General features: G+C 42.7%; 1 protein-coding gene across 1 annotated transcript in view; it reads right to left on the reverse strand.

Annotated features, from left to right (window-relative positions):
• The window catches only part of RASA1 (RAS p21 protein activator 1), a 67,932-nt gene extending 50,848 nt beyond the window's left edge, over nucleotides 1-17,084 (reverse strand). Inside the window, exons 1-2 of the mRNA XM_055698580.1 lie at nucleotides 16,597-17,084; nucleotides 261-410 (exon numbers count right to left, since the gene is read on the reverse strand). Coding sequence (XP_055554555.1) covers nucleotides 261-410; nucleotides 16,597-17,054 — 608 coding nt within the window. The 5' untranslated portion in view covers nucleotides 17,055-17,084. The remainder of the gene's footprint in view (nucleotides 1-260; nucleotides 411-16,596) is intronic.
• Between the last annotated feature and the right edge of the window lie 8,640 nt (nucleotides 17,085-25,724).

Here is a 25,724-nt window from a genome sequence, read left to right on the forward strand (position 1 = left end):
TAAGTCTATTCACAACCACTTTAGACAGGCTTCTCTATCCAGATGTTGTTGGTTTCCTCACATTTCTGTTCTTTAGCCTAGAAAGTAATTTTTAAGCAGCATATTTTAAAACAAACACAAGTAAAAAGCTGTACCATGCAAAAATAAAGTCAAAAATATTCAACTGTCAAACGATGATTGTTTTCTGTTTGTACTCTATTATGTTCTAAACTCCAAAATAAATAATTACAGTATTTTAAAATAAATCATTTAATTCTCACCTAAAATGATTGACATTTGTTTTACTAAGGAATGAAAGCACAAATGAACCTGGTCTCCGATCACTCTCTCGAATAAGGTAACTCCCAGGTTTTCCTGCTTGTCTAAGACGTTCTTCCGCAATTGTTCTGTCGAGTTTTCCATGATACCACCTGAAAGAAAGTAACAATGAGCATCCTTACAACTTAATGTTTTTGTTTATTCTCACAGAATAGATCTATGAGACTAACAAAAGCTTTCAGTCAAAACTGATGTAACTCCTAACCTTTGTTTCAGTTATCCCATCTTCACATGTTCAACCTCCCAGTTTACTTATTTCCAATAAACAGTATTTCTAAGACAGCATGATTTTTCTGCTTCTCCCAACAAACCACCTCCCCAGGGGACGGAAGGTCTATACGTATCATCAGCTTTTCTATCCTTCCTAGTTTGCCTATTTTAAACAAACAGAAACAGAGGTGAGTGATCTGACTCAGAAGACTGTTGGATTTTAAGCCTACATGAACTTCAGTTCTTGAGAAGTTAATTGTAACAACCTGCTTCTCAGCTGACACAGACTGCTGTAGCAAAGCCTGCACTGAATTGGAGTGACAGCAGCCACCAGACCACCATCCAACCCCAAAACATTCTTTCCTAATCACAATGGGTATCCCATCAATTAAAAACAATATGACAAAGGAACACTTCAGTCTAAAGTAAAGGTTAGACTGTTACCATTGAAGCATTCACTCACCTTACCTCTGTTTATTTACACAGCTTTTGTTAGAACACTCATTTTATTTCAAATGATCAAGTATTAGGTTTTAAAGGAAAAAAAGGCAGCAACAGAGTGCACCATTCAATAGAAAGCCAAGCATTGTTCTCATCACCTTCACAAAGCCACAGCATGTTCCAGAGCTACATGCTGTAACAATTCATTAGCTCTACACCCATCAACTAACTGTGCTTATTTCAACCTTTGATTTCTACACTTGAGAAAACATCAGCTCCCATACAGCCACTGTTTTAGACAATTTAAATCCTTTACCTCTTCACACCATTTGCCTTTTAGTTCTAATAGTTCACACATCTTGTAAGAGTCACAAAAATGCAATTTGGAAGAGATATGTAAATGACCGAGCGAATATATGCACACATACCAAAAATTACACAGATTACAGTTCAAAAAAAACCCCAAACAACCCAAAACCAGAAAGACCGGGCTGTTGATAAAATCTGAAGCATTTTAGACCAGAAGCTTTTCTTCTCTATGAACTAGAAGCAAAAGTTTTGAGAGCTTTTATCAGAATGAAAATCAGACTAAACTGATAAACATGTATACCAGCAGAAGCAGCACCAGCACAGATACTGTTTACCCTGGCAAAGCCGTGTGCTTGCTAGTATAGCTCTCCTTTGCTTCTCTTCCTCATCCTGATCAAAACAAGTTAAACCAGAAAAAGCCCTGTTATGTCTGTACAACATACAGCACTTTTAGCAAGATCCTGTCTCATCCCATTCCAGAGCAAGGCAGCCTCACAGACAGAAACTTGCTGCTTAAACATGGCATGCAAAAAAAGAGTATCACGCTACCCCTACCAGGATAATCCTTTAGGAAGTGAAACAAAATCAAGATCGTCTATTTTGACATACCTAGGATGAAATATCCTGCTTGTGAGTGTGCACAGCATGGCTGAAACCCGAGTTCGTTCATTCCCAGCACATGTCACAACTGGGCTTTGCTGTTATGGACAGGCCGACTTTGACAAAGTAAGAAACTCCCCAGAGACCCAAGAAACTTTCCTAATGAAGAAATTCTTTGAAACCAACATTCCATGAAGCCTATTTTAAACTAACAATAGGTTCACTAAGCTTTTATTTGTTCCTATTTATCACCCACTTGAGAAAAATAATCTTAACTCTATTGAGAGACACACTGCATTGCAATGCCAAACTCAAAATGGGGAAGGTCAGAGTGTTAATAAGAATGCAAATTACTGAGAAAAAAATACACTAGGAAAACAAAAATACCCAATTACTTGCAAACAAACCATTCAACTTTTCTGTTAAGGGATCAGGATTTCTTGCAATAACAACACAAACTTTGGTGCTTCAGTTTTAAGATCACAAGCTTTGAACAAAGAGGACACCCTCTGTGCCAGTGACAGCGAAATATTCGTGTGCGTGTGTGTACAGACATATATATATACACACAGACACACACATATCCCACATATTGGAGATCACTTCCTTAAATGCTGAACAAGCTATAGCTATATTCTCACCCATTCAAGAGTTTCATATCAAGCCTAATTGAAGACGTATATTACCTGGTAAAGTATAAACAGGGTTAAAAATTATTTGCTCTACCATTTCAGAAAAGATTTGTTTTCTGAAACAAAAGTATCTAGTTAACTTCAAAGTGCAATTAAATTCAGTGTCACTGAGCACATACTTGAAATATTAACAGCTGATAGAAAATAATACTGAGTTTTACAGCTTACTATGCACTAGTGCTATGTACAGTTACTCTGTATCACTAGATACAGAAATAAGTATCAACACCGAATTTAACTACCAACCGACAGGAAGATACAAATGGCAGCAAAGCAGTCAATATTGGGCAATGACAGCAGAAAACAGCTCAAGTAGTATCCTCAGGAAGCCCCTGCAGATAGTACGCATCTTTAAAAAACAGGATACACACTTAATTAAGTACAAACTCTAAGACATCATCAGAGTATGCAAAATGCTTGTTGAGAAATAACTGTGCTTTTCCAGAGAGCAGTTTGGTAACTAGACCAAACTTTTTCAAGCACTATTTCAAACATTGGAACCACTTTTTTCAAGCAATATACAGTATAACACTGTTGAAGGACTTCATTGTTAGAAGTGCACATCTTATATTTCATCCAGCTATCACCTGGTCTCACTATTATAAGAAGATACACTTGTGTCATCATCTTCAAGTAGTTTGACAGCAAATAGTAAAGACTACTTTACAAAAATGCTGTACTCAGTCTGATTTAAGGATGTCAAGTGCACAATTAAGAAGTGGCATTATTTAAAAAAAAAATACTTCTGTTGAAAGGTTGTGGGATTTTTTTTCCTTTGAAATACATCCATATAGATCTATGATGTGAATACTGGGTAATATACTGAGCACAAATTCATACGGGTTATGTTAAGATCTCTTATGCTGTATTATCATTTATAAAGGAAGATCTATCCAATGTTATTCAAAGAAAAGTACAACAGGAACAACTAAACTACAGAACCTGCCCTACTCATCATAATTTCATCAGAGAATAAAGAATGCGGAATACTGAAGGACAGGACCAGGCTATCATCAATTCTGAAATAAAATAAATCCCAGATCTTCTGGCTTTAACCCTCAGTCAGGTATTTCTATGATGCCCGAGTTTGGCGTTTCTGAAAAAGTGTATCAGAAGAAACCACCTCTCTCTCTTCAGAAGCTGTGCACCATTTCAAGTTTTATAGGTCAAGGTAACAACTTCAGCATTTTGCAGGCGTAACAGATGCAAGCTTAATGTGGTCACAGTCAGAAGCAATGCTTAACCAGACCTCTTGATTTACATCAAATACAGTGTCTGAACACACATAAAAGGGAGTCCTACCTACAGTGCACTACGAGTCTCATGAAAGGAGTTAAGCTTTGGATAGGAAGGTATGAAATAAAAAAGCCTGCCTAGCTGCTTGTAAATATAAAATTGTCCCTGTGGCTGTGACTTAACAAATGCATGCACTCAAAACCATAACTCGCTACAACTTAGATACATATCCTCTATCATTGCCAAAGACAATATCCTTATCATTTCTCATCAGTCACCTCTGCTTGCTTGCCTAGTCAGACCTAGGAACACTTCTGTATTTATAACATTAACTTTGCAAATTTTTAAAATGCAGACAATCCACCATTTTCACAGTGTTTTGAGCAAACATAATTAAATGACATTCTGAATCAGTGCTAGTGCCCTGACAATACAATAGCTATTATGAAATGCATTAAAAGAGAAGATGCAAGTATCCTTGCAACAGAATGTTATGGAGTAGTTAAACAAATGTCTTACCAGCTATAGATCACAATTTAGGTGGTTGGTTCCATGACCACCCATTTAACTGCTGTAACAAACTTGTAAAACGGCTCTTTATTTTGCTTCTAAGAGAATACCAATAATAGAGTTCTATGTTTCACAAAGCAGTCAGAAGCTACACAAGAATATTATCTCATCTGCCAGTTTAAATCAAAACCACGTTCAAAACTCCAACCCTATGGTATCACAATCTTAATTACAGCAAACAGCAGAACGCAGACACAGTAACACCACAAACAGCTCATACATCCACACAAGTGACATACAGCTGTGCAGAAGAATGGTCCCCTACACTACAGCCACAGCCACGTCATGTGGCTGACAGCCATAAGCCAAGTCATAAAACTCATTAAATGAGTTGCAGTGCAGTTAGAGCTGCTACCTCTGGCCTGCAAGCAAGAGCGCCTTGATTTTCCTTGGCTCCATGGAAGATGCTGCGTACCAGACATACAGTCACACCAGCCTCATCAGGCCTAGCCAGCAATTTCTACTGTGGGCAGGAACACAACTACGCTGCATCGCTTCAGCAAGCTCATGGTACAGTAACAGGACTTCTGGCCCCCAACGTGGGACACACCGCAAGGTCCATGCAAGGCACGGGCTGTTCACAAAGAGGTAGCAGATGGTGAATGTACCATCTGGAAGGAGGCAGCTGCTATTGTGTGTGTAAGCATGTCACATTGTTCAACCAAAACCTTTTATTTACATATTTCCTTTTTTCATGTGGGAAAAGCAAATATTACAAAGCTTTGTTGTTCTATAGAAGGATTCTGCTGGTACAGTATACTGCAGTTTTTACTTAGGAACACAGTAGGTTTGGGAGGAGGGAATGTAGGAGAAAGTACTGAAGGGGAGTAAAAGTGTTTCTCAGCAACCTAGAACAAAAATGTAGATGTTGATAATAGCTGCAGACCTCCCTATTTCCATCTAGAAAAAGCTATGGTGCACAGGAAAAAAAAAAAAAAAAAAGAGTCAAACGCCACATCCACTTCACTCAAAGCTCTTGTTAGCCATACTCTGCTGCTTCAACAAAACCCATAAAGCAAACAGAGAACTTCTAGGAGTCACGGTCAGTGCTCCCCTCCCATCAATTCAGTCACTGCCTTAGTACCTTTCACACATTACAGATTCGTGTTACCACCGCCTGAGACTATGTGAGCTCTGTTCCTATTAGAAGTGAAAGAGAGCAAAGCTGATTGTCTTGAACTGGGAAAATCCTCAATTTCAAAGGGCGCACAGAAATCTCAAGTACAGTTTCATGAACACAGAGGGGAAAAAAAAGCCACAACAAAGTATCCTGTTATTATTTGTTTCTTCTTAACCTGTTAACACCAACCAGCACCCCCCCAAGCTTTCCATCTAAAGACTTCTATTTCATTCAAGTTTCATTTCAGTCCTACAGTTTCTCTCAGCCTCAAAAGACATTCTTAGTTTTACCATTTTTATGCTGACTCTGCCTTTTAATACTTTATGCCCCATCTCTGTCAGATTTGTAAGGCTGCATTACTTCCTTCATGTACATTATTTGTAGAGATTAAATCAAGGTCAGTTTCACAGAGACTTCACTAAATTTAGATCCTTCTTCTGTCTTGTTAGTTACTGTTCAGTAGTTACCAATTTCTGACCACCTCCTTGCAGTTCTCCACATCACAAAACTTCCTGCCAGAAAAAGCTCTTTGCAAATATGTATCAACTATGATACTGGATGCACCTTTAAGATAATGAAACAAGAGCTGGAACAAACTTGAAGCCAAGTTAAGTGTTCTGCATCCAATGTGCATGAAATTGTTGTGTACTCTACTAGAAAAAGGGAAGGAGGGGGTTTTATTTCTTTTATATCCCTATTCCTTTTTCTAAGAGGCAGTACAATGCGTTTAAACACATCCAAGTAAGTGTAATGAAGAATAATTCTGCTTTTCTCATTCGACTGTTCCAAAACCCCTTACAAACAGCATGTGGAAAACTGAACCATGCTGCACTTCAAGAGTAGGAGCCAGCCAACTAATGTGGAAAGTCACTACCACAGGCACTCCTCAGTACACCAGCTGTGCCAACCTGTTAACTTTGGGACCTGCACACACCTCCAAAAAATGCTGTCAAAACACTTTCAGCAAAGTCTACACCAGCTCTGGCCTAGACCAAAACAGATCAGCCAAAAACCTCCTAACACCTTAACAAAAAGACTATGCAGAGATGAAAGAGCAAGATAAGCATACAGTCAAGAATGCATACATTTAAATAACTTCACTAAGGAAAGAAAGGTTCTAGAAGTTTCAATTGCTGTAACAAACAATGACATAAGCTTTAAAGGAGACAGAGATGTGACGACAGCATAATAGCCAACATAGCCAAAAGATTTCTTTCAATCCTACCTGATATACATTTACTGAAGAGTGCCTATCTCATTTTTGTGAGAACCACCAATAAGCAGGTGAAATACAGCTAAACTGGCTGAAAAATAGCTCTTGGAACAGCTTGCATTTTCTTACTGAAGGATCAGCTTAGGAAATGAATTCTGGAACTCATTAAAGTTTTTAGCAAGAAACTTCCCATTTTTAAATGCTGTCTACTTGTGCCCTCAGGGTCAAAAATAGGCTTTTTTCTGTTTGAACTAGAAAGTAACTACTACAGAAACAATGTTAATACTCCTACACAGATCAGCAGACACTCTTTGGCAATAATTAAGGCATTTCTAAGATGATATTCATCTTGTCTGCCATTAACCTCATTAAATGTAACATGGGCTCCCTCACCTTCCCCCCCTCCTCGCACCTCACCATCTCTAAGGATGCACAGATTTTTGTTTTGTGCTCCACTCTCACCTCCCCTTCAAGCTGGAATGCCTCTCTAGAGAGCTGCATCACAGCCATGGATAAGCAACTGCTTCTGTAACAACAAACCGTGACAGTTATACACTAGAAATCAAAGATGGGTACAATGCTTGAATTAAAAGATGTCCAGTACTTCCCACATGCACTAGGAACAATTCACATCACGCTGTTGGATTTGTTGTGTGAGAACTGTGTGGACAACTAAGAAAAAAAACCTGTTTCTAGTCTTGAATATAGAACAAGACAACTGCTACAGAGGTTCGGTAATATCCTGCTTTTGGAGGAATAAAGATATTTCTCCAGCATCCCTTTTATTGCAAAGGAGTAGAAAGAACAAAAAAAAAAAAAAAAAATCTCTTCCCAGATGCTTAGAAAGCACAAAAATCTATGCAAGCAAAAATCTGAGGAAAAGGTGTTTTTGAACTCAGTAATGCCAGCAATTCCTTAATCTTCCACATTAAGCAAGTATTCAAGGTTGAATCCTGTAATGTCTCCAGTGTTACTCTACTAATAGATGGCAATATAAAAAATGGAATGGATTTATGGTTACTCTTAAATTTGATATATAGAAAAAGATGATGCAATTTATTTATAATAACCATACAAAACCCAATGAGTAAGACACAGACAGAATATCCTTTTGTGCATCTCCTACTTGCAGGTGAACACTTACATACATACATGCAATTTTACAGAAAGCAAGAGGTGGACTTAAAATCGTAAGTTAAAAAAAAAAAGACCAAAATTTTAGAAAAACCTCTTACACAAATCTACACAGAATTGCCATGTTATTCCAACCTTTGATAAGGTTGGCTAAACATAGGTGGTTTCTGGAAACCACTCCAGAAAAGAAACCAGTGTACTCTACAAGGGGAATTTCCTAGAAGAAACCTTTGCCCAAATATCTCTGAGTAGATATTAATAAGAAAATAATCTGCCCACCCCTGCTGAACTAATGACAGTAATTCTTAACAGAACACTGTAATGTTTTAAATGTAGTTACATACTCAACTTCTTCAAATATAATTACACACAGCTAACATCTCAACACTAACATTACCTGGCAAGATACATACTGGATGGGTGGTCCACAAGGCAGGTAGGAAACTGGCCCACAGCTGCATTTGGAGTGTGGTGATCAGTGGTTTGTTACTCAGGCTGGCAGCCTCTCACAAACGGGGTCCCCCAGGGACCAATACTGGACCCCATGCTGTTCCACATCTTCATAAATGAGCTGGATGATGGGATTGAAAACTCCCCCACAAGATTGTTTACACCAAGTTGGGTGGCAAGGTGGACACGTCAGAAGGGTGAGCCATCTTACAGAGGGACCTCAGCAGGCTGGAAGAGTGGGCTAGCAAGAGCAGTATGAATTTTAACAGTTAAGACAAGTGCAAGGTCCTGCACCTGGGGTGACCAAAGAGCCTAGTCCCAGCTGGGTGGAATCTGTGTGGGGCTGGGGAGCAGCCCTGCTGAGAGGGACCTGGGAGCCCCAGCAAGATGAACCCGAATCAGCAGCATGTTGCTGCAGCGAGGGAGGCAAATCGGACCCTGGGCTGCATCCACAGGGGCGCTGCTACCAGAGACAGAGACATGATCATCCCACTCTACCCAGCTGTCAGGCTGTGCACGGAGTACAGTGTCCAGTTCTGCTCCCCACAATTCAAGAAAGATGCAGACAGACTGGAAAGGAACCAGAGGATGGCCATGAGATGATCAAAGGGCTGGAGAACCTCCCCTGTGAGAAAAGATTGAGTTAGGCGTCTTCTCCCTGAAGAAGAGAGGGCTCAGGGGGACCTCATCATGGTATTGCAGTAGTTAAATGCTTTTTACAGCAACATCACTCACTGGAACAGCCTCCTCAGTGACAGAGAAAACCTCACTGGAGGTTTCCAAGATGCGATTGAACAGGCTGCTAGATAATCTCCACTGCACTCCCTTTCCCAACAAAAGGTCGGGCCAGATGATCTTCCAACGTCCCTCCCAACCTGGACTATTTTATGGTTCTATGATTCTGTATATTCCAACCCCGATGAAACTGTATACTTATGAAAGACCAATTAGCACTTGAGATTAACAAGTATTACTACTTCAGTTTAACAAAAAAGGAAACCCTAACAAAAGTAATTGATTTGGTATGAAGTTGGCCTGAGAAGCAGCTGAAAATACCCAAATTTGAAGATAAAGATGACTTTTTTATGTACTGATCATCATAACAGTCAGACTGCTAACATACAAGAACACTGGCTGGGTAAAATGAGCATCCTGGAGACCTCGACAGTCTGTTCCTGAAATACGACTGCAGCATTTAGCAACACTGGTTTACATACATTGTAATAAAAATATTTCTTAGAAGGAAAAGATAGATCTCTAAAGCAAAATCACTAAATATTTAAACAGCACTGTTAGCTACTTTAAAAATTTTCCTTTTTGTTAAAAAGGCAAATTCTTGAGCTTTTCCAGCAGAAATTATATCTGCCTACATAGAAAATAATGAAACATCCTGTTTACCAACCTAAGAATTTCTTGTACCTTCCTTCAGTCTTCCCTATTGGCTACTGTCTCTGATGTTATTCCTGCCTACCTCAAGTAACAATTTCCAGCAAATAGGTCCCGCAACACACTGATCCTCAACTATAAACAGTATGTTTATACATATACAGATTCATTTAAGCTGGAAGTGAACAACGGGGATCATCTAAGTTCAGCCTTCCCCCTGCCGCCCCACTCAAGCAGGGTCAGCTACAGCTGGCTGCTAAGGGCCATGCTCAGTTGGGTAATCAACATCTCCAATGATGGAGAGTCCTCAACCGCTCCAGGCAATATTGTCACTGTTCCACACACACACACCCCACCATAAAAAAGGCGTCTTTTTTTTTCATGTAGAATTTCAAGTTTTTTAGTTTGCTTCCATTGCCTCTTGCCCTGTCACTGGGCATCACTGAGCATAGCCTGACTCCCTGATTTTCATTCCCTCCCATTAGGTATTTATACATATAGACAAGACCCACCCGAGCCTCCTCTTCTCCACGCCGAATAGTCCCAGCTGTCTCAGCTGCCCCTTGTCCGACAGATGGTCCAGACCCTTCTTCATCTTGGTGGCCCTGCACCGGGCCCACTTCAGCAAGTCCATGTCTCTCTTGTGCTGGCGAGTCCAGCAATGGACACAGCACCCCAGATGTATCTGACCAGTGCTGAGCTGAGGGGAAGGACCACCTCCCTCGAGCTGCTGGCAATGCTCCTCCCAGTGCAGCCCAAGACGCTGTTAGCCTTCTTTGCCATGAGGGCGTATTGCTGGCTCTGTCCGGTAGGATGCCCAGAGTTGCTTTCCAGCTGCTCAGCCCCCAGCAGGCGCTTGGGGTTACTCCTCCCCTGTGCCAGAGCTTTGAATTTCCATTGTTGAACTTCACAAGATCCCTTGCAGTCCAGTTCTCCAGCCTGTCCAGGTCACTCCGGATGGCAGCACAGCCACCTGGTGTTTTAGCCACTCCTCTCAATCTTGCATTGTCTGTGAACTTGGGAAGGGTGCACTCTGTCCCAGCATCCAGGTCGTTAATCAAAATGTTAAACAGTACTGGCTGGCCCCTGGGTACACCCTGAGGAACACCACCAGCGACTTGCCTCCACCTGGACTTTGTGCTGCTGATCACCACCCTCGAGGCCTGGCCGTTCAGCTGGTTTTCAGTCTGCCTCGCTGTCCATTTATCTAAACTGTACGCTGTCAGCTTGTCTATGAGAAGGCTATGGGAGACTGTGTCAAAAGCCTTACTAAAATTGAGGTAAACTCTCCCCCTTTCTTCCTGAGCCAATGACCTCACTGCAGAAGGCTGTCAGGCTGGTTAAGCACAATTTCCCCCTCATAAATCCACGCTGATTACTCCCCATCACCTTCAACACAAAATACAATTTAAAGATAGACTCATGTAAAACTGAAATGTCTTCTGCTCTGGAGCGATAAAGCAGGTATTTTACATAAAAATAAAAAAGTACTAAAGACTGCCTGCATAAAAGTACATAAAACGGGACAAGCATATAAAACTTGTCAAGCACATTTTATTGGTACTGACCATACTCTGGAGGAACACAGAGGAATGAATAATTGTTTTACTGCAATACTTATATGCAGCACAAAGACAATGTTAAAACAATATGCCTTCTCTTCCCTCCTACTGTGCCTACCAGTGAGGCAAATACCATTATTTTGGGGGTGGGGGTGTTAAAGGAGAAAAAGATATGTGAGAAACTGGAAAAGTACTATAAGGAGCCCTAGAAATATATGGCTGGATCAACAGATGGGGTCCTACACTGAAGAGACCCATGTCTTCACTGGCAAACTTAGTGTTTCTCCTCACTCCCTGGCCACAAACATTACAAGAAAAGGTGAAGGAAGTATGGCACAGTTTCATGCTTCTCAATAGGGCAGGCCAGTAGACGAAGTGCTTAAATCCCACACTGAAGTTCTGGGAGTCAATATACAACACAAAGTAAAAACTAGATAAAGTGCAGGTCAAGAGACTCTATTCACTGTTTAAACAAAATGACATCATCTGATGTTAACTAGAAATATTGACTGAACTACTGAAAAGTCCTCCTCAAACTTTTTCTGGCATCAAATGCTGTTCCACTTCTGGTTTTCTTCAACTGAAGCTTTCATTTATATATGTACCTAACACAGTCCGTTTACTTACTGCTTCGCTTCCCATATATGGTTAGGTATGATTTTGCTCTGCTACTTTTAACCATTCGATTAAGAACAGCACTTCTACCACCACCCATTCGGCCACAACTAAAATCAGATTTACATTCAGGTCTATGTTGTCCAGTACACTACCCATCAGCTATAGAAAAACAAGGTGTTCATCTTCCACAGAGAACAGGAATTAATAATAAAATCCATTATCTAAAAAAGAAAAGTCTCCCTGCTAACCATATTAACTGCTGAACAGAAAAGAAACTGCCTATTTTAAAATCAAGTCACATTACATTTAATTTTTTGTTTATATAGTACCTAACTGAACATGCCAATATTATTTCCCCTCAGTTTTCAGTGCAACAGATCCATTCAACAGTATGGAAAAGGGCCTTCAGCCATTATTCAAACTGAAAAAATTCCTTTTCATGAGTAAGTGAAATAATTGCTGCAGAACCCCGGACCTACCACCTCTGACAGTCACATGAAGAAACTTCACATTACATTCAGGTAGGAAAATGTTCTACTTTCATGCAATCCATGCTTATTTAATATTTCTCTACCTATCTCTTTATCTTCAGCTCTTTTCTCACTATTACATTGCCTCAACAGGCATCGAGAGTGACTGTAAGAATATATCTGCTTTGGGTAAGATCTATTTCAACCAGACAGTATTTTGACAGCCTATTTGGGTTTGTATGGTTCATAGCTTTTGATTTCAACTTTTGATTTTGATTTCCATTTCAAACTGATAAACACGCTCAAAAAACACCATATGAAAATGACAGTTTTGCTGGAATATATTGGAACTGCTTCTGCCACCTTAATGCAATACTAGGATCAATAATAAATGTCTCAAATATGATTTTTAATCAAATACATAAACAACTGAACTATTCCACATCCAGCTGGTTACAACCAAGTTAAACAGCATTCATTCATTAAATTTGAAGCCATTTCCTTACACTGTTTCAGCCCCTGTCAGCAAGCTTTGCAAATGGGGTAGAAAGCACAGAAAAAAATGACCAACACAAACACAGGGTTGCCCACTTTATTCTCTAGCATCCTGTGCCTCCCACCTAGCATTAAGCTACTATATAAACATGCTACTGCTGTGCTCCTGAAAAACCACACACACACACACACAGAACAGACAAGCCTTAAGTCAGTTTCACTCCAGATCAAAGACAAAAACGCACCCTACCCGGAGATTTTGAGTTTTTGAATACAGAGAACCTGATACATGCTAACAATCACCTCCCACTGCTAGAAAGTTAAAGAAAACAGGCTATGAGAAGACAAGTTCCCCTCTTCCTTAGGTATGTGGAAAAGAGAAGAGGAAATAAAGTGTATTAGGTGCTTGCTAGCTAAGACAAACACATCCTGACTACCCTGAGCAAACTATATTTACAGCATCCTGATGGGAAGTGCAGAACTTGCATCTGCTTCACTTCCCATCTCTTCAGGTTAGTTACTGTGAAAGCCACAATGTTAACTATGCATTATTTCAAAACTTATTCATGTTTAAAACACACACACACACACACAAAAAGGTGTTTGTCTGCAACATCTTTATGGCCTAACACTTGCAAACCGGGAACTCACTAATTTTTTGTTTTGTGTTTGTTCTGGGTTTTTTTTAATTGGCAAAACAAGTTAGGAGACAAAAAAGTGATAAAGTGTCTAAGTTTACGCAGAAAGCTTCATCTTATTCTATACTTAAAAGCCTAATCTGACATTGGAGTATGAACTTGGAAACACTTGCAGCAACTTTTACCAGATATTTGTCTGGAGTCAGTAACCAACCATTCCGTAAATCCTGAAATGTGATGCATGTCCATGGGAAGGCAAAGAAGCCTAGTGAGTCGTTACTATTACGAAAGAAATAATTCCTTTTCATTCTTATACAGGAGAATAGTAAATTTCTATCACATAAAGCAAGGCCCGAAGTGACAAGCACTCTCAATTTCTGATGTACACGTAATATACTACAAGCAATTAAGACAAAGAAAGAAAACCATTTGACAGAGTTGTGGAATTACCCATCAAGCCAACCCTGCATGCCTCCTATAAAAAATGAATGAATTAGGAGGAAGTGGGAAAGGGTGGAGCTGGCAGTGATATTTAAACAAATGGAACAGCAGTTTTGTAATCACATTCAACTGGATAAATTTAATCACAAATTTAAATTAGAAGTTCAATTATTGCTCTTATATACTTATATTGGACCTTTCCTTATGTAAGATGAATAGATAATATTGATCTTTGGTTTTGGTAATAAATCAAGAGTTCAACTCCGCAGAAGCAGATGGTATGACTGCAAAGAAAGGGCACTTCCAGAATAAAACAGCAGGACTGAAAGGATACAATTTACTACCGACATATGGCCAATGTAAATGACTTAATTGAAATGGTAAAAACCGATGCTGTATAAAATGAGAAACAAAAGGGGAAAAGGCTTCTAATTATTTTAACCAGCCATATTAATTCTTTCTTTTATGTTAAAGTCACACACCAAGGATAAAATTACAAAGAAAAAGCTTAAGTATAGAGAGGTAAGAACTTCCAAATCAGTTTTTTAAACGTATTTTATTTCTTGGATGTTTCTGTATTAAAGAATCTCCGAGAGAAGAACATTTAACTACAGAGCTACGCCCTGGTCCTACAAAAACTTTGATGTTCCCTTTGTTTGAATCAGGTAAGTAACCTTGTCAACCAAAACAAAATCAGGGCCTCTGCAGTCTTCCCTTGCATGTACTCCTTGGTACTCCTTGTCAGAAATCTAACATCTTCCTTCATGAAAAGTTAACCATCACCCTTGCACGTGACTTACAAAACAATGTTCTGACTGTAAAATCCACTCAGAATTTAGGTATGGTAGAAATTAGACAGCATGAAACAGGTAATTATTCACAAGTAAGTACCCCACTTTCCAAAAATACTTCTTACAAAGCTTGCTTTCTGGCTTTTTCCTCAGTTCTCTGAGCAACTCAGCCAGGTCTCAGCAGAAGCAGCAGTCTGATCTTTCAGAGAGAAAATCAGAAGAGCAGAATTCTGTACCTCACTGGCTTGGCATGCAACACTGAAGGAGTAGCTTCTCTTTTATGTGCTTCTATTTCCCTCCTTATCCTTTGTCAAACCTGCCTAATCCTATTTCTAGCTCATTAGGAAATTCTGCAAGTTTAAGACCATTCAAACACTGCCTTCACAAAACAAGGCCTTAACATTTACAAATTTCCACAAGTCCAGAAATTGAAAGAATAAAGGATTACTAGGAAACCTGTCAAGGTTAGAGAGATTAATTTAAAAGAAATCCTATAATGTTACATTTTATGTCCTCCTTACAATGGCAGTTGCTCCTGAAACCTTGGAAGCAGTGAAGCGAAATAGCACAGAAGGGAACTCTGTGACAGTGGAATTATGAGAGAATGTAAAAAAGAACCCAAATTCAGATGGGTTTTCAGATTAACTTTCTGACCTATCTCTTGAATACATCTGCCACCCTGTACCTCAAAACCCTAAATTATTGACTATACTCACTGTAACTTTAGAAACAACGTATTTCTAGATAGCGATGAAACCAATCAAAGCCTTTGAAGCAATTTGATTTTTGGGAGAATACATTTACATGCTTGAGGACTATTTTCTGTTCTCATACAAGCTTGAGAGCGCTTTACGTAAACTGCAGGCTTTAAGGCTGTTTAGAGTACTCACTAAGTACATGAACTCTATATAACATTATCTGATCTTATATTTCACACAATATAAACACAGAACTGGTGTGCCTCTAGTGTAGGATTCTTTCTATTACCAAGCACTGCAGGAATCACGATTAGCCTAATGGATGGATAAGAGTAATAAAACCTAACAGTAGGTTTACAGATTTTGGGGGTTCCCCCCCCCCCTTGGTTGAGCAGCAAAGCAGTTAGACTTTATTTATAAAGATTGCCTCTCTGCTAACACTTTAAAATACAGGACTGATTTTTAATTCATTTTAAAGCCATGTTTCAGCTGCCTGAATTGAAGAAAAAGCCAAACACGTGTGCATCACTTTAGCTATGTTTGGGTATGGAATGGAAAAGCGAAGTATTACTGTGTTTTCTTTAGTATAAAGCAATGCAATGGAGAATGATGACATGGGATGGGAATTATGCCGTGGACAGCATTTTTGTTAGGTTTTATTCGAAAAAAAAAAAAAAAAATTGCTCTTCTAAGACAGAAGACGACAGCGCTACCGGAGATTGGAAAAGTCTCCCCAACAGGTAGTTAAACCACAACCGGAATAGCTCACTCTTCCTGGCAGCCTGCAGTATCGCTACGAAAACTTGTAAAAAACTAACCCGGCTGGTCCCCAGGAGCCGACCCCGGTACCACCTTCCACGGCGGGCAGCTTGGCTTGGCGCCCCCGCGGCCGGTGCCCGCCGCCCCCCCGGCCCCCCTCCCCCCGCACAGGGCAGGGCTGCCCGGCGGCCGCCGAGGGGGCTGCCCCCGGCCCCGCAGCGGGGCTCCCGGCGCGGGCGCTCTCCGGCGGAGCAGCCTTCCTGCTGGAGCGGAACCGGGTGGGGCGGGGGGGCGCAAAACTTCTGCGGGACTTCCACGGGAGCTCGCACACGCGCCTCGCCGGGGTGAGGCGGGGGCGCGGCGGCCCCGCTCCGCGGAGGCTGCGGGGGTGCGTGGGGGGGGAGCGGCCGGGTGTGGCGGGCCCCGCGGGGCGGCGGCTACTCACTGGTTGGTGGGGGGCGCGTTGAGCGGGATGGCCACCTCCTCCTCTTCGTACTCCGGCCCATCCAGCGAGTCGCCTTCGTCCACAGTCCCCAGCCCCCCGGACGAGGGGGGCGGCGGCGGCGGCGGCGGCGGCAGCGGGGGGAAGGCGGCGGTACCGGAATCGGCGGCCCGGGCCGCCTCCGGTCCCTGCCCCGGGCCGGCCGCCGTGGCGGCGGCGGCCACCGGGGAGGCAGGCCCCGCGCCCAGCTCCAGGTGCCCCAGCACCGAGCACAATGCCGGGCCGCCCGGGGGGCCGGCGCCCAGGCTACCAGAACCGGTCGGGAAGGGGCCCTGCGGCCCCGGCCCCTTAGCCCGGCACACGGCGGGGTGGTGTCCCGGTTCCGCGCCGGCCGCGGCTCCCGCCGTCCCGGCTGAGGTAACCGAACCGCCCTCCTCACCTCCGGCCTCGGCCGCCATCATGTTGAGCCTCGCCCCCCTCCCCCCCCCGCCGGCCCCCCTCCGCCGGCCGCCGCCGCACGCCGGGGAGGTGGCGACAAAGGGGCCCCAGTCCCCCCCCACCCCCCCCGCCCCGCCCCGCCCCGGCGGGGAGCGGAGCCGGGACGCGGGCAAAACTTCCCCGGCGGAGACGGGCTGGGAACAATAGCCGGCTGGGCGGGGGCTGGGCGCGCAGGGCAGCTCCGCAGGGCCCCGCCGCGGCTGCCTCGGCCCCCGCCGGCCGCCAGGGGAGCGGCTCCCGCGGCCCCGCGCTCTCACCCCGCCTCCCGCCGGCCGGCCCGGGAGCGCGCGGCAGCCAGACGGAGCGCGCCCCACCGCGCCTGCGCGCCGCAACCCCCCCGCCCCGCACGCGTGCGCGGGTGGGCGGCGGGGAGGGGAGGGGGGGCGTGAGGGACACCCCCCTCGGCCCGCGGGGCGGGGGGAGGGGGAGAGAAATAAGAAGTGCGGCCACGCGGCGCGGGCGGCAGGTGCTGCGCGGACGTGGGGGGGGGGGGGGGGGGCGGGCGGGCGCCCCGGCCGTGAGGAGGGGCTGTGCGGGGGCGGTGCCCACCCTACGCCTCAGGTGGGGCCTTCCCGGAGCGGGACTCGGTGGGGTGACCCCCTACCCCCGCCCCGGCACGACCACCCCGCTCCGGGCCTGGGGGCAGCAACCCGCAGGGTGGGGAGGGGTCCCACCGCCTCTGGGCCTGGCGTGCCCGGCTGCGGGCCGGGGTCGGTTTTCTCCCAGTAGCCGGCTTGAAAAGGACCCTTTCCTTTACGTGTTACTGCAGAAACGGGGTATTACAGCCATCGGAATAAAAAGTCGTGTCCTACACTCTGCTAGGTACCCTTTATCTTGTAAGAGTTGCGCCTCCATTGCTACTAAAAAGGTATCTGCCCCTTCCTGAATTTGTACTTTTTTTCCTGAATTTGCATTTTTTTTTCCCTCTTCTTACTGAAGCCACAAGCGCTCACACCCCCAAGCCTATCCTCATCATTGATAATTTTGCAAACTTCAGTGGGTTTCCTTGGCACAGCAGCTTCACCTTGCACATTAAGTACCTCAGTCATCAAGAAGACACCCTGTGACAAACATTACCAGGCTATACAACATGTAGGTAGCTTTTCTTTCTTTTTTCTTTTTTTTTTTTTTCTCTTCTTCCCCCGGTGTTAGAAGGGCTGACAAATAGCAGCACGTTGACACTTGCATGTCTCTCAAGAGTTCTCAGAAGGCATCTAAACATTCAGGTTTTCAAAGCTTTGCGTTACCCAAAAGTATTAAGTGAATTTTTCCTGAGGCCACTAAAACAAACTACTACTCCCACTTTCACAGCTCTCCAGCCAACCTCTTTTCATCTGCTGAAACAAAGTTTCATATCTTGCCTTCTAAAGGCAAAATTTGCTTCCAGTTACACCACTAAGATCTGTGGAATTATGCTGGGTTTGTGCCCAGTGGCAGTGAAAGGAGGAGCTAGCTCTAGCCCTGGGTTTACGGCATTGTAACACATTCATTCGGTGCCATTTTTCTGTTTAAGAAATCGTAGTTTCAACAGAAATCTCTTCCAGCTTTGATTTTTGCATTACCATGTTTCAGTATTATAATTTCAAATAATGTTGTAGCCAGCTGCCTGTGTGGGCTTCTATTGACTGCTGTTTGCTTTCCTTCATGGATTTATAAATACAATGATTTTAACACAGCCTTGCTGCTGCTGTAGTAGTGATATGCCTAAATATAGCAATGCAGTGTAAATATTTGTAAGATTCCCTTTATGAGGCAGGCTTTTCTAAGTGCCTTCCAGGGCAGCAGCATGTGTACGGGTGTGGGGGGACTGGAAGGACAGCTGTGCTGAGAATTTCCTGCAGAAGGGGGTAATGTGGCTGTGGCACACCTCCTTCAGGAGGTTTGAGGGGAGCAGCATTAAAATGGGCAAGGAAACCACAGAAAAGGGACCTGGTAAGATCAGCCGAGCCTTTGCATCTCTGCCTGGGATGCACCATTTCTGCTCGCTTTGCAGGCAAAGTTGTCTGCCTCAGGTCACTTGGCGCTGCAGGTAATGCATATCGCCCTGTATTTCCTCTTTCTTAAGGCTTGCAAGTCTGCTCCCGTTATAAGCCTTCATGGGGCTTTATTTACGTGACTGTATTTGGATGAAGGAACAAGTGTAACGCTGTATTTGTTGGTACTTCCTTGTGCATTAGCAAATAGGTCTTTTTCTGAAATGCCCGGTATAAATGATGCTGGGATAGTTAGTCCTTTATCCCTGCTATGTGGATGGTGTCAGGCTAGCTTTCTCTGAAAAGTCTATTTGTGTGTTCCCTCAAGCCCATTTGCAGGCTGGTGAATCTGGGAATATCTATGATTTCTTCTCTGCTGGCTGTTGGGTTTGGTATCCCTTACCCTTGGTCTAGTATTGAAATGTCAAGAGCACAGGTAGGTTATGGTTTTTCTGACCTGATTTAAAGACCAATCTGTAGAAAGGCCAATACTGAGTCTGACACACAAAAGCACATTGCTGTGTGTTTGTTAATGCTGCCGTTAAAAGTACTGGCTCATTTATTGATTTATGGTACATAAAGTTCTTAACATAGGTTTCTGCCTGTGGAGGACTAACACAGTCTGTGCCTGTGCTTGTAAATAAAACTGAATGTGCTTGAATACGATTGTCCAGAGAGCCCAGGGCGCAGCGACCTTTTCTGCTGTGCCTCCGAGCATACCACCAGCTCAGTGCTGCTGGGCAGTGGAGGCAGGGCAGGCACCCTTCCGGCAGCTGGAGACTGAGACAGCTCCTGTGTGGAGTCACCCACCGGTCTGTGCCACCTGGCTTGAGACCCCATGCAGGTTCACGGGGATGCTTGATGCACTTCAGTGGAGTAAATGCAGCCATAACTGCCATTATTTTATTAGTAGTAGCAGGTGCCCTTGATAAATCTAGTTCCTAGCAGATACCTAGCTCTAGATACAACAGACTTTGGGATGCGAAGCTATGTCTTCCACTGGTGTGGCCGGTGAATTACAGTGGCATTGAGGCCTTTGAACTACATTACTAAATCAGAGACTCTGGTTCATATAGGATACTTGTGCCATACCACTCATAGACAGTTGGGACTAACATAATAGTACATACAATAAGAATGGTGACAGTGGTGAGATGTTCAAGGCAGCTGAATACGTGGTTAAGAATGTGAGTTTTCAGGCTGGGTTTGCCACTGATTTGCGTGACCTTGGGCAAGTCATTTGAACAAGGTTACACTTTCTCCATCAGTAAAATAAGAAGCTATTTCACAGATGTGTCAGAGGATTAATTAGCTTTTTTTTTAATTTGACAGCTGTTGGACATTAATGCTTATTCAGATGAAAAGCCACATAAAGTGAGCGACACATTGTTTCAGTTATTTGTAGATGTTGCTTAGATCATAGCTACAAACACCATGTAACTTTCACTCCGTATTTCAGCACAAAACACGCTTCTCTCCCCTACACTGAGTGCAGTATATTTCCACTTTTCCAGAGTTTTGTCCTATCTCAAAAATACATAGCACTTGGGGAGTTTTCGGTCTTTCTGTCGCAGGATGGAGTGACAAGAAAGCAGCCTTCCTGTAACGAAGAAACCAGAATGCTCCAGCTATTCAGTTCTCCCCCTGGTACTCCCACGGCTATATCATTAACAGTTACAGAGGGCTAATTCTTCCTACCCGCATAGCTGTTATAACCCCATGGGAGGCCACATGTGTTGCCAGGGAGGTGGAAAAGTGGTCAGTCTGGGCAATAACTTGAGCACAGGTATTTTTATTTCCTGTAACTTTAATTCTTTACTTCCATCATGTTCATACTTTCTTTTTGTGTTTATTGAACAAAGCTGACTATGTTCCCAGACTGGTTGTCATAAGGTAATCATTGAAGAGTCATCATCACTTTCTGTGTATTTAATTTGGGGTCTGTGCTGTCAGCTCTCCCATGTTCATGGTACAAATTAGAAACTTTTGTTTGCATGGAATATTTTGTCTGTATTGAGTCTCTGAATAGATCATTAATGATATGCTATTTTTAAAATCTTTCCCTTCGTTTTAAAAGACCGACAGTTTTCAAATGTTATTTTTGTTTAATGACTTCCTGATTATTATTGATTTTCAAAAACATTTTTTTCACATGAGAAATAATCTCTCTCAAACTCCAAACTGTTCCATAACCTTTTGTCCCTACTCACTCTGTTCTTGTGTCATTTGATATCCTCTGAAGCCAATGTTTAAGCTGGAGATGAATTTACCCTAAATAAAAAACCTATAATCCCGATACTAACAGAAATTCTATCTTAAGAGTCAGCATGTATATGACTTTCAATATTCATTAAGAAATTACTGCTGGTCAGTACCTTTATTTTTGTCTCTTAAGTGGATGCAAAAATAAATGTGAACAACCACCTTGAGGTAATAATTTTTATTAGTGTGTGATACTGTTCTTTTTGTTTCTTTTGTCTGCCTTCCAAAATGTCTTACAAAGCTTTTGTATAGTTGCCTGTAATTGTTCACTCTCTCTTTTCAATTTTAGAACAGCACCATTACATACAAGCATGGGTTTTCGCTTGTCTAACTTCACTTCAGGCTGCATCTGGAAAAGAAGTCTTTTTTTTCTTCCCCTTTAATTTTGCATATTTCACAGGTCTGCTGGTGTAAATAGATGTGTTGTATTTCAGTCCCTTTTCATGAGCCCTCAGTGCGCGCCAGATATCTTCTTCCTTTCAGAAACACGTTGATGTTACACTTCAATGCCCAGCCTCAGCACATGTCTTTGCACCTGAAACCATGTGTTAGAACACTGAGGCTCAACATCCTTTCTTCCTGGCAAACCTTGTTCCTTGCTGATCTGAGTCTGCCCATGCTTCAACCCAGTTGTTCCAGTCATAAATATTGTTGGAAGTACTTCTCCTACCTTTATTATTTGTACACCTTGACATATTTGCTCAGAACCTGTTGCGCTGAAGTTTTCTTGAGAAAGTGTACAGTTTCTAAGCTGTACTGTTCAAATGTTGTCCACAGCCTGCTAGTTTAATCAAAGACAAATTGTTTTAATGCTGACCTTTAAAAAATCCATTTCTTGAGTGTAGTACATTGATGTCAGTATACATTTTACCTTAGTTATTACCACATTACCAACAAATTTTAAAAATAGTGTGGTTTTTTTACTGTACTGTTCAGGTTGGTACATTGCTAGTTTCAGACCATTTGCTGTCCTGAAATTTTACATGGTGCTTTGTGACACACTGATGGAAACGTACGATACTCATCTGAATGAATATTTATCTTAGGTCATACAGTATATCAGCAAGTGAATTATTCAGAAACAAACATTTTAAGCAGGAGTAATGGCATCCAGTAGCACCCTGTTTGAAGGCATTTCACGACCTTCTGGCCAGACCTTGGCCTGTACTAGCAGAGTCAGAAGCTTTGCTGCTGCCCTTTGCCTGGTAAGTCAGTGCCCAGTATTATTTTGTTCTTTCAGACCTACAGCAATGAAGCAGACAATAGGGTTTTTTTCCACAAACCCTAAACCAAGTGCTGTGAAAACATGCCTGTGAAGGCTAATACTATTTAAAAGTACACATAGTGTAAGAGAGTGAAGAAAAAAAAAAAGAAATTCTGTAAAGGAAGACCAGTGAAGTAGTGCATCAGAATAATCGGATTGTTCTACTTACTGTATTTTCCTGTGGACAAATAAAATTATAGCACCTAGAATGGTTTGGGTTAGAAAGGACCTTTAAAGACCATCCTGTTCCACCCTCCTGCTATGGGCAGGGACACCTTCTACCAGCACAGGTTGCTCCAAGCCCCATCCAGACTGGCCTTAAGCACTGGCAGGGATGGGGCACCCACAGATGCTCTCACCACCATCACAGGGAGGAATCATGGAATGGTTTGGGTTGGAAGGACCTTAAAGATCTTGTAGTCTCACCCCCCTGCCCCAGGCAGGGCCCCCTCCCCCCAGCCCAGGCTGCTCCCAGCCCCGTCCAGCCTGGCCTTGAGCCCTGCCAGGGCTGGGGCACCCACAGCTGCTCTGGGCAGCCTGGGCCAGCGTCTCGCCGCCCTCACAGGGGAGAATTTCTTCCTAATATCTCATCTAACTCTCCCTCTTTCTGATTACAGCCATCCCCCCTTGTCCTGTCACTGCTTGCCTTTGTAAAAAGTCCCTCTCCAGCTTCCCTTTAGGTGCTTCACCTTTAGGTGCTGGCAGGTGCTGTAAGGTCTCCCTGGAGCCTTCTCTTCTCCAGGCTGAACCACCCCAGCTCTCTCAGCCTGTCTGCACAGGAGAGGTGCTCCAGCCCTCTGGTCATCTTCGTGGCCTCCTCTGGACTCGCTCCAACAGGCCCATGCCCTTCCTGTGTTGGGCGCCTGGAGCTGAAGGCGGTACTGCAGGGGGGTCTCATGAGAGCGGAGCAGAGGGGGAGGATCCCCCCCTTGACCTGCTGGCCATGCTGCTTCTGATGCAGCCCAGGATATGGCTGGTTTAGGGGTCTGTGAGCACTTGTTGCTGGGTCATGTTGAGCTTCTCGTCAACTAGTACCCCCAAGTCTTTCTCCTCAGGCATTTTCTAAAATTTCTGTATGTGTCTGAGAAAATGCATATTCACTGATGTCCCTTGCTATAGCTTTTTACAACGTTGCGGGATTTTGCTTTTTAGAAAAGCCACTGTGCTTTGACTTTTGGATCCATTTTACCTGCTAAGTTTAGACTCTGCCCTAGCACTTCACATAAGCCTCCTGCAGCAGGTGTTTTAAAAATCATCAGAGATAATAGATATTTTACTGGTTCTCACATTTAGATTTTCTAGTTGTCATTGTTCTCAGCTCATATCTGGCAAAATACATTGGCAAAGCAGTATGTTTCAGAGATCAGGCTTGTTATTTCAGGAACAGCACATTCAAATCCAGGTGCACCCGTGCCAGCTTGTTCTGGGAGCATTGTACTGTACAATATGGTCTTATGCAGCTCTGGATTGGTAATAAATTGTAATTGCCAGTGTTGTGTTTTAATTTACAGACAAACCTGAAAAGTCAAGAACTACTCTAGAGACGGTATGAAACTGATCAGTAAGTGGAACCCAAACTGCGTATTATTTATCTGGTATTCCTGTGGAAGGCTATTGTTAGATAATTGCCATTTATAAATTTTAAGTGTGTTGTAGATGAAAATACAGTGAAGAGGCTTCAGTCACAGAGGTGCTTGCATGTTGTCTTAGCACACAGGAGGCAAGTGCAGTGTGCTTTTCATATAATACTCCATGGCAGCTGTAGCTGGCAAGATGCGTGTTCTTCTACCTGAAATAGAGCAGCAAGTTTAAGGGTGTGAGTGGGCACGGGTCCCAGAAAACAGACCAGCCATGCAAATCATCTATTTTTCCAAAGGAAATGTTGCAAGAGTCAAATCAAAATGAAAAACTGAAAAGAAAAAAAAAAATAAGGAAAGAAAAAAAACTGAAAAAAAAAAGCACACCTGAGAACATTTTTTTGCTTTGAAAAACTACTTGTAATTTTTCCATATGTGATTTTTCATATATCTTTGTCCTTATCAGTACCTTCTCTGACAGATTGGCTGTCTTTTTTAGTATATAATAGTTAATTAAACAGCACCAGCATTTTTCCTCCTTTCTAAGAGCTGAAATTTATGTCCCTGAAAGGCCACAGCAAAACACCCCTTTAACTTCAGTAGTATAGGAACAAGTGCTACATGAATGCTCTTACTATAAGACTGAGGCCCTTTAATTTTAGTTTAAGCTTAAGCATTATTACTTGTTTTTAAGTGCAAGAGAAACCTGTCTTTTTATACTTATCCATATTTACAACTTATGCCCTCACATAAAGCACATACAGATTCTCTCCTGAGCCTGCAAGTATTCGGTGACTCCATTTAAAGATATACTGAACAATTATTTTTTAAGGAACACAGAAAGTATCCTCATTTTTGGAAGCTGATTTGTTAGTTACTAAGATTTTTTCCACAAGAAGACATGAAAAACTGAGTTACACAGGACAAACAACATTTTTCTCCATTTTGAATTTGAAAATAATTTGCATGTAGTAATTTTCTCTGCTTAATTATAGCTAACTTCCATAAGAATTCTCAGTGATGAATGAATGACCTTAAGTTTATGCAGCATCTCTCTGACTGTTGATGGACAAAAATTTACACGTTGACAAACACTGCTGTATTTTTGCAGCTGTTTAGGTATCCTTTGGATGTTTATATAGGTGCTTTTACAGGAGCTAGGGAAAGGAAAAAAGTCTGATAAGAATGAACAAACAGGAAAATGTGATTACACTGGTCATACCTACAGAACTTCCTCTGAGACCCATGATGCAGCCTGTGCAGGATAATCGTAGCTGTTGCGTGGAGGACTGTCTTTCATTTCAACCTCAGGCGATTTTTCATGCTGTTTACCCTGACACTTTTAAACAAACAGTTAATCACACTACTGAGGAACGTATCATTCTCATTCCTTCCAATAAAATAGTTCCTCAGTTTGTGGTTATTAGTTGCAATGACTTAATTTAGGCCGCCTGCCTATATCTTGTATTTAAATAAAGGATATTTCTGTCAGATATAGCTAATAGGTGTTCCAGTAGATGGAATTGTATGCATAACCTATAAAAATCAACAAAAGGC

Source organism: Falco cherrug, chromosome Z, assembly GCF_023634085.1.
Source record: "Falco cherrug isolate bFalChe1 chromosome Z, bFalChe1.pri, whole genome shotgun sequence".
Lineage (NCBI taxonomy): Eukaryota > Metazoa > Chordata > Aves > Falconiformes > Falconidae > Falco > Falco cherrug.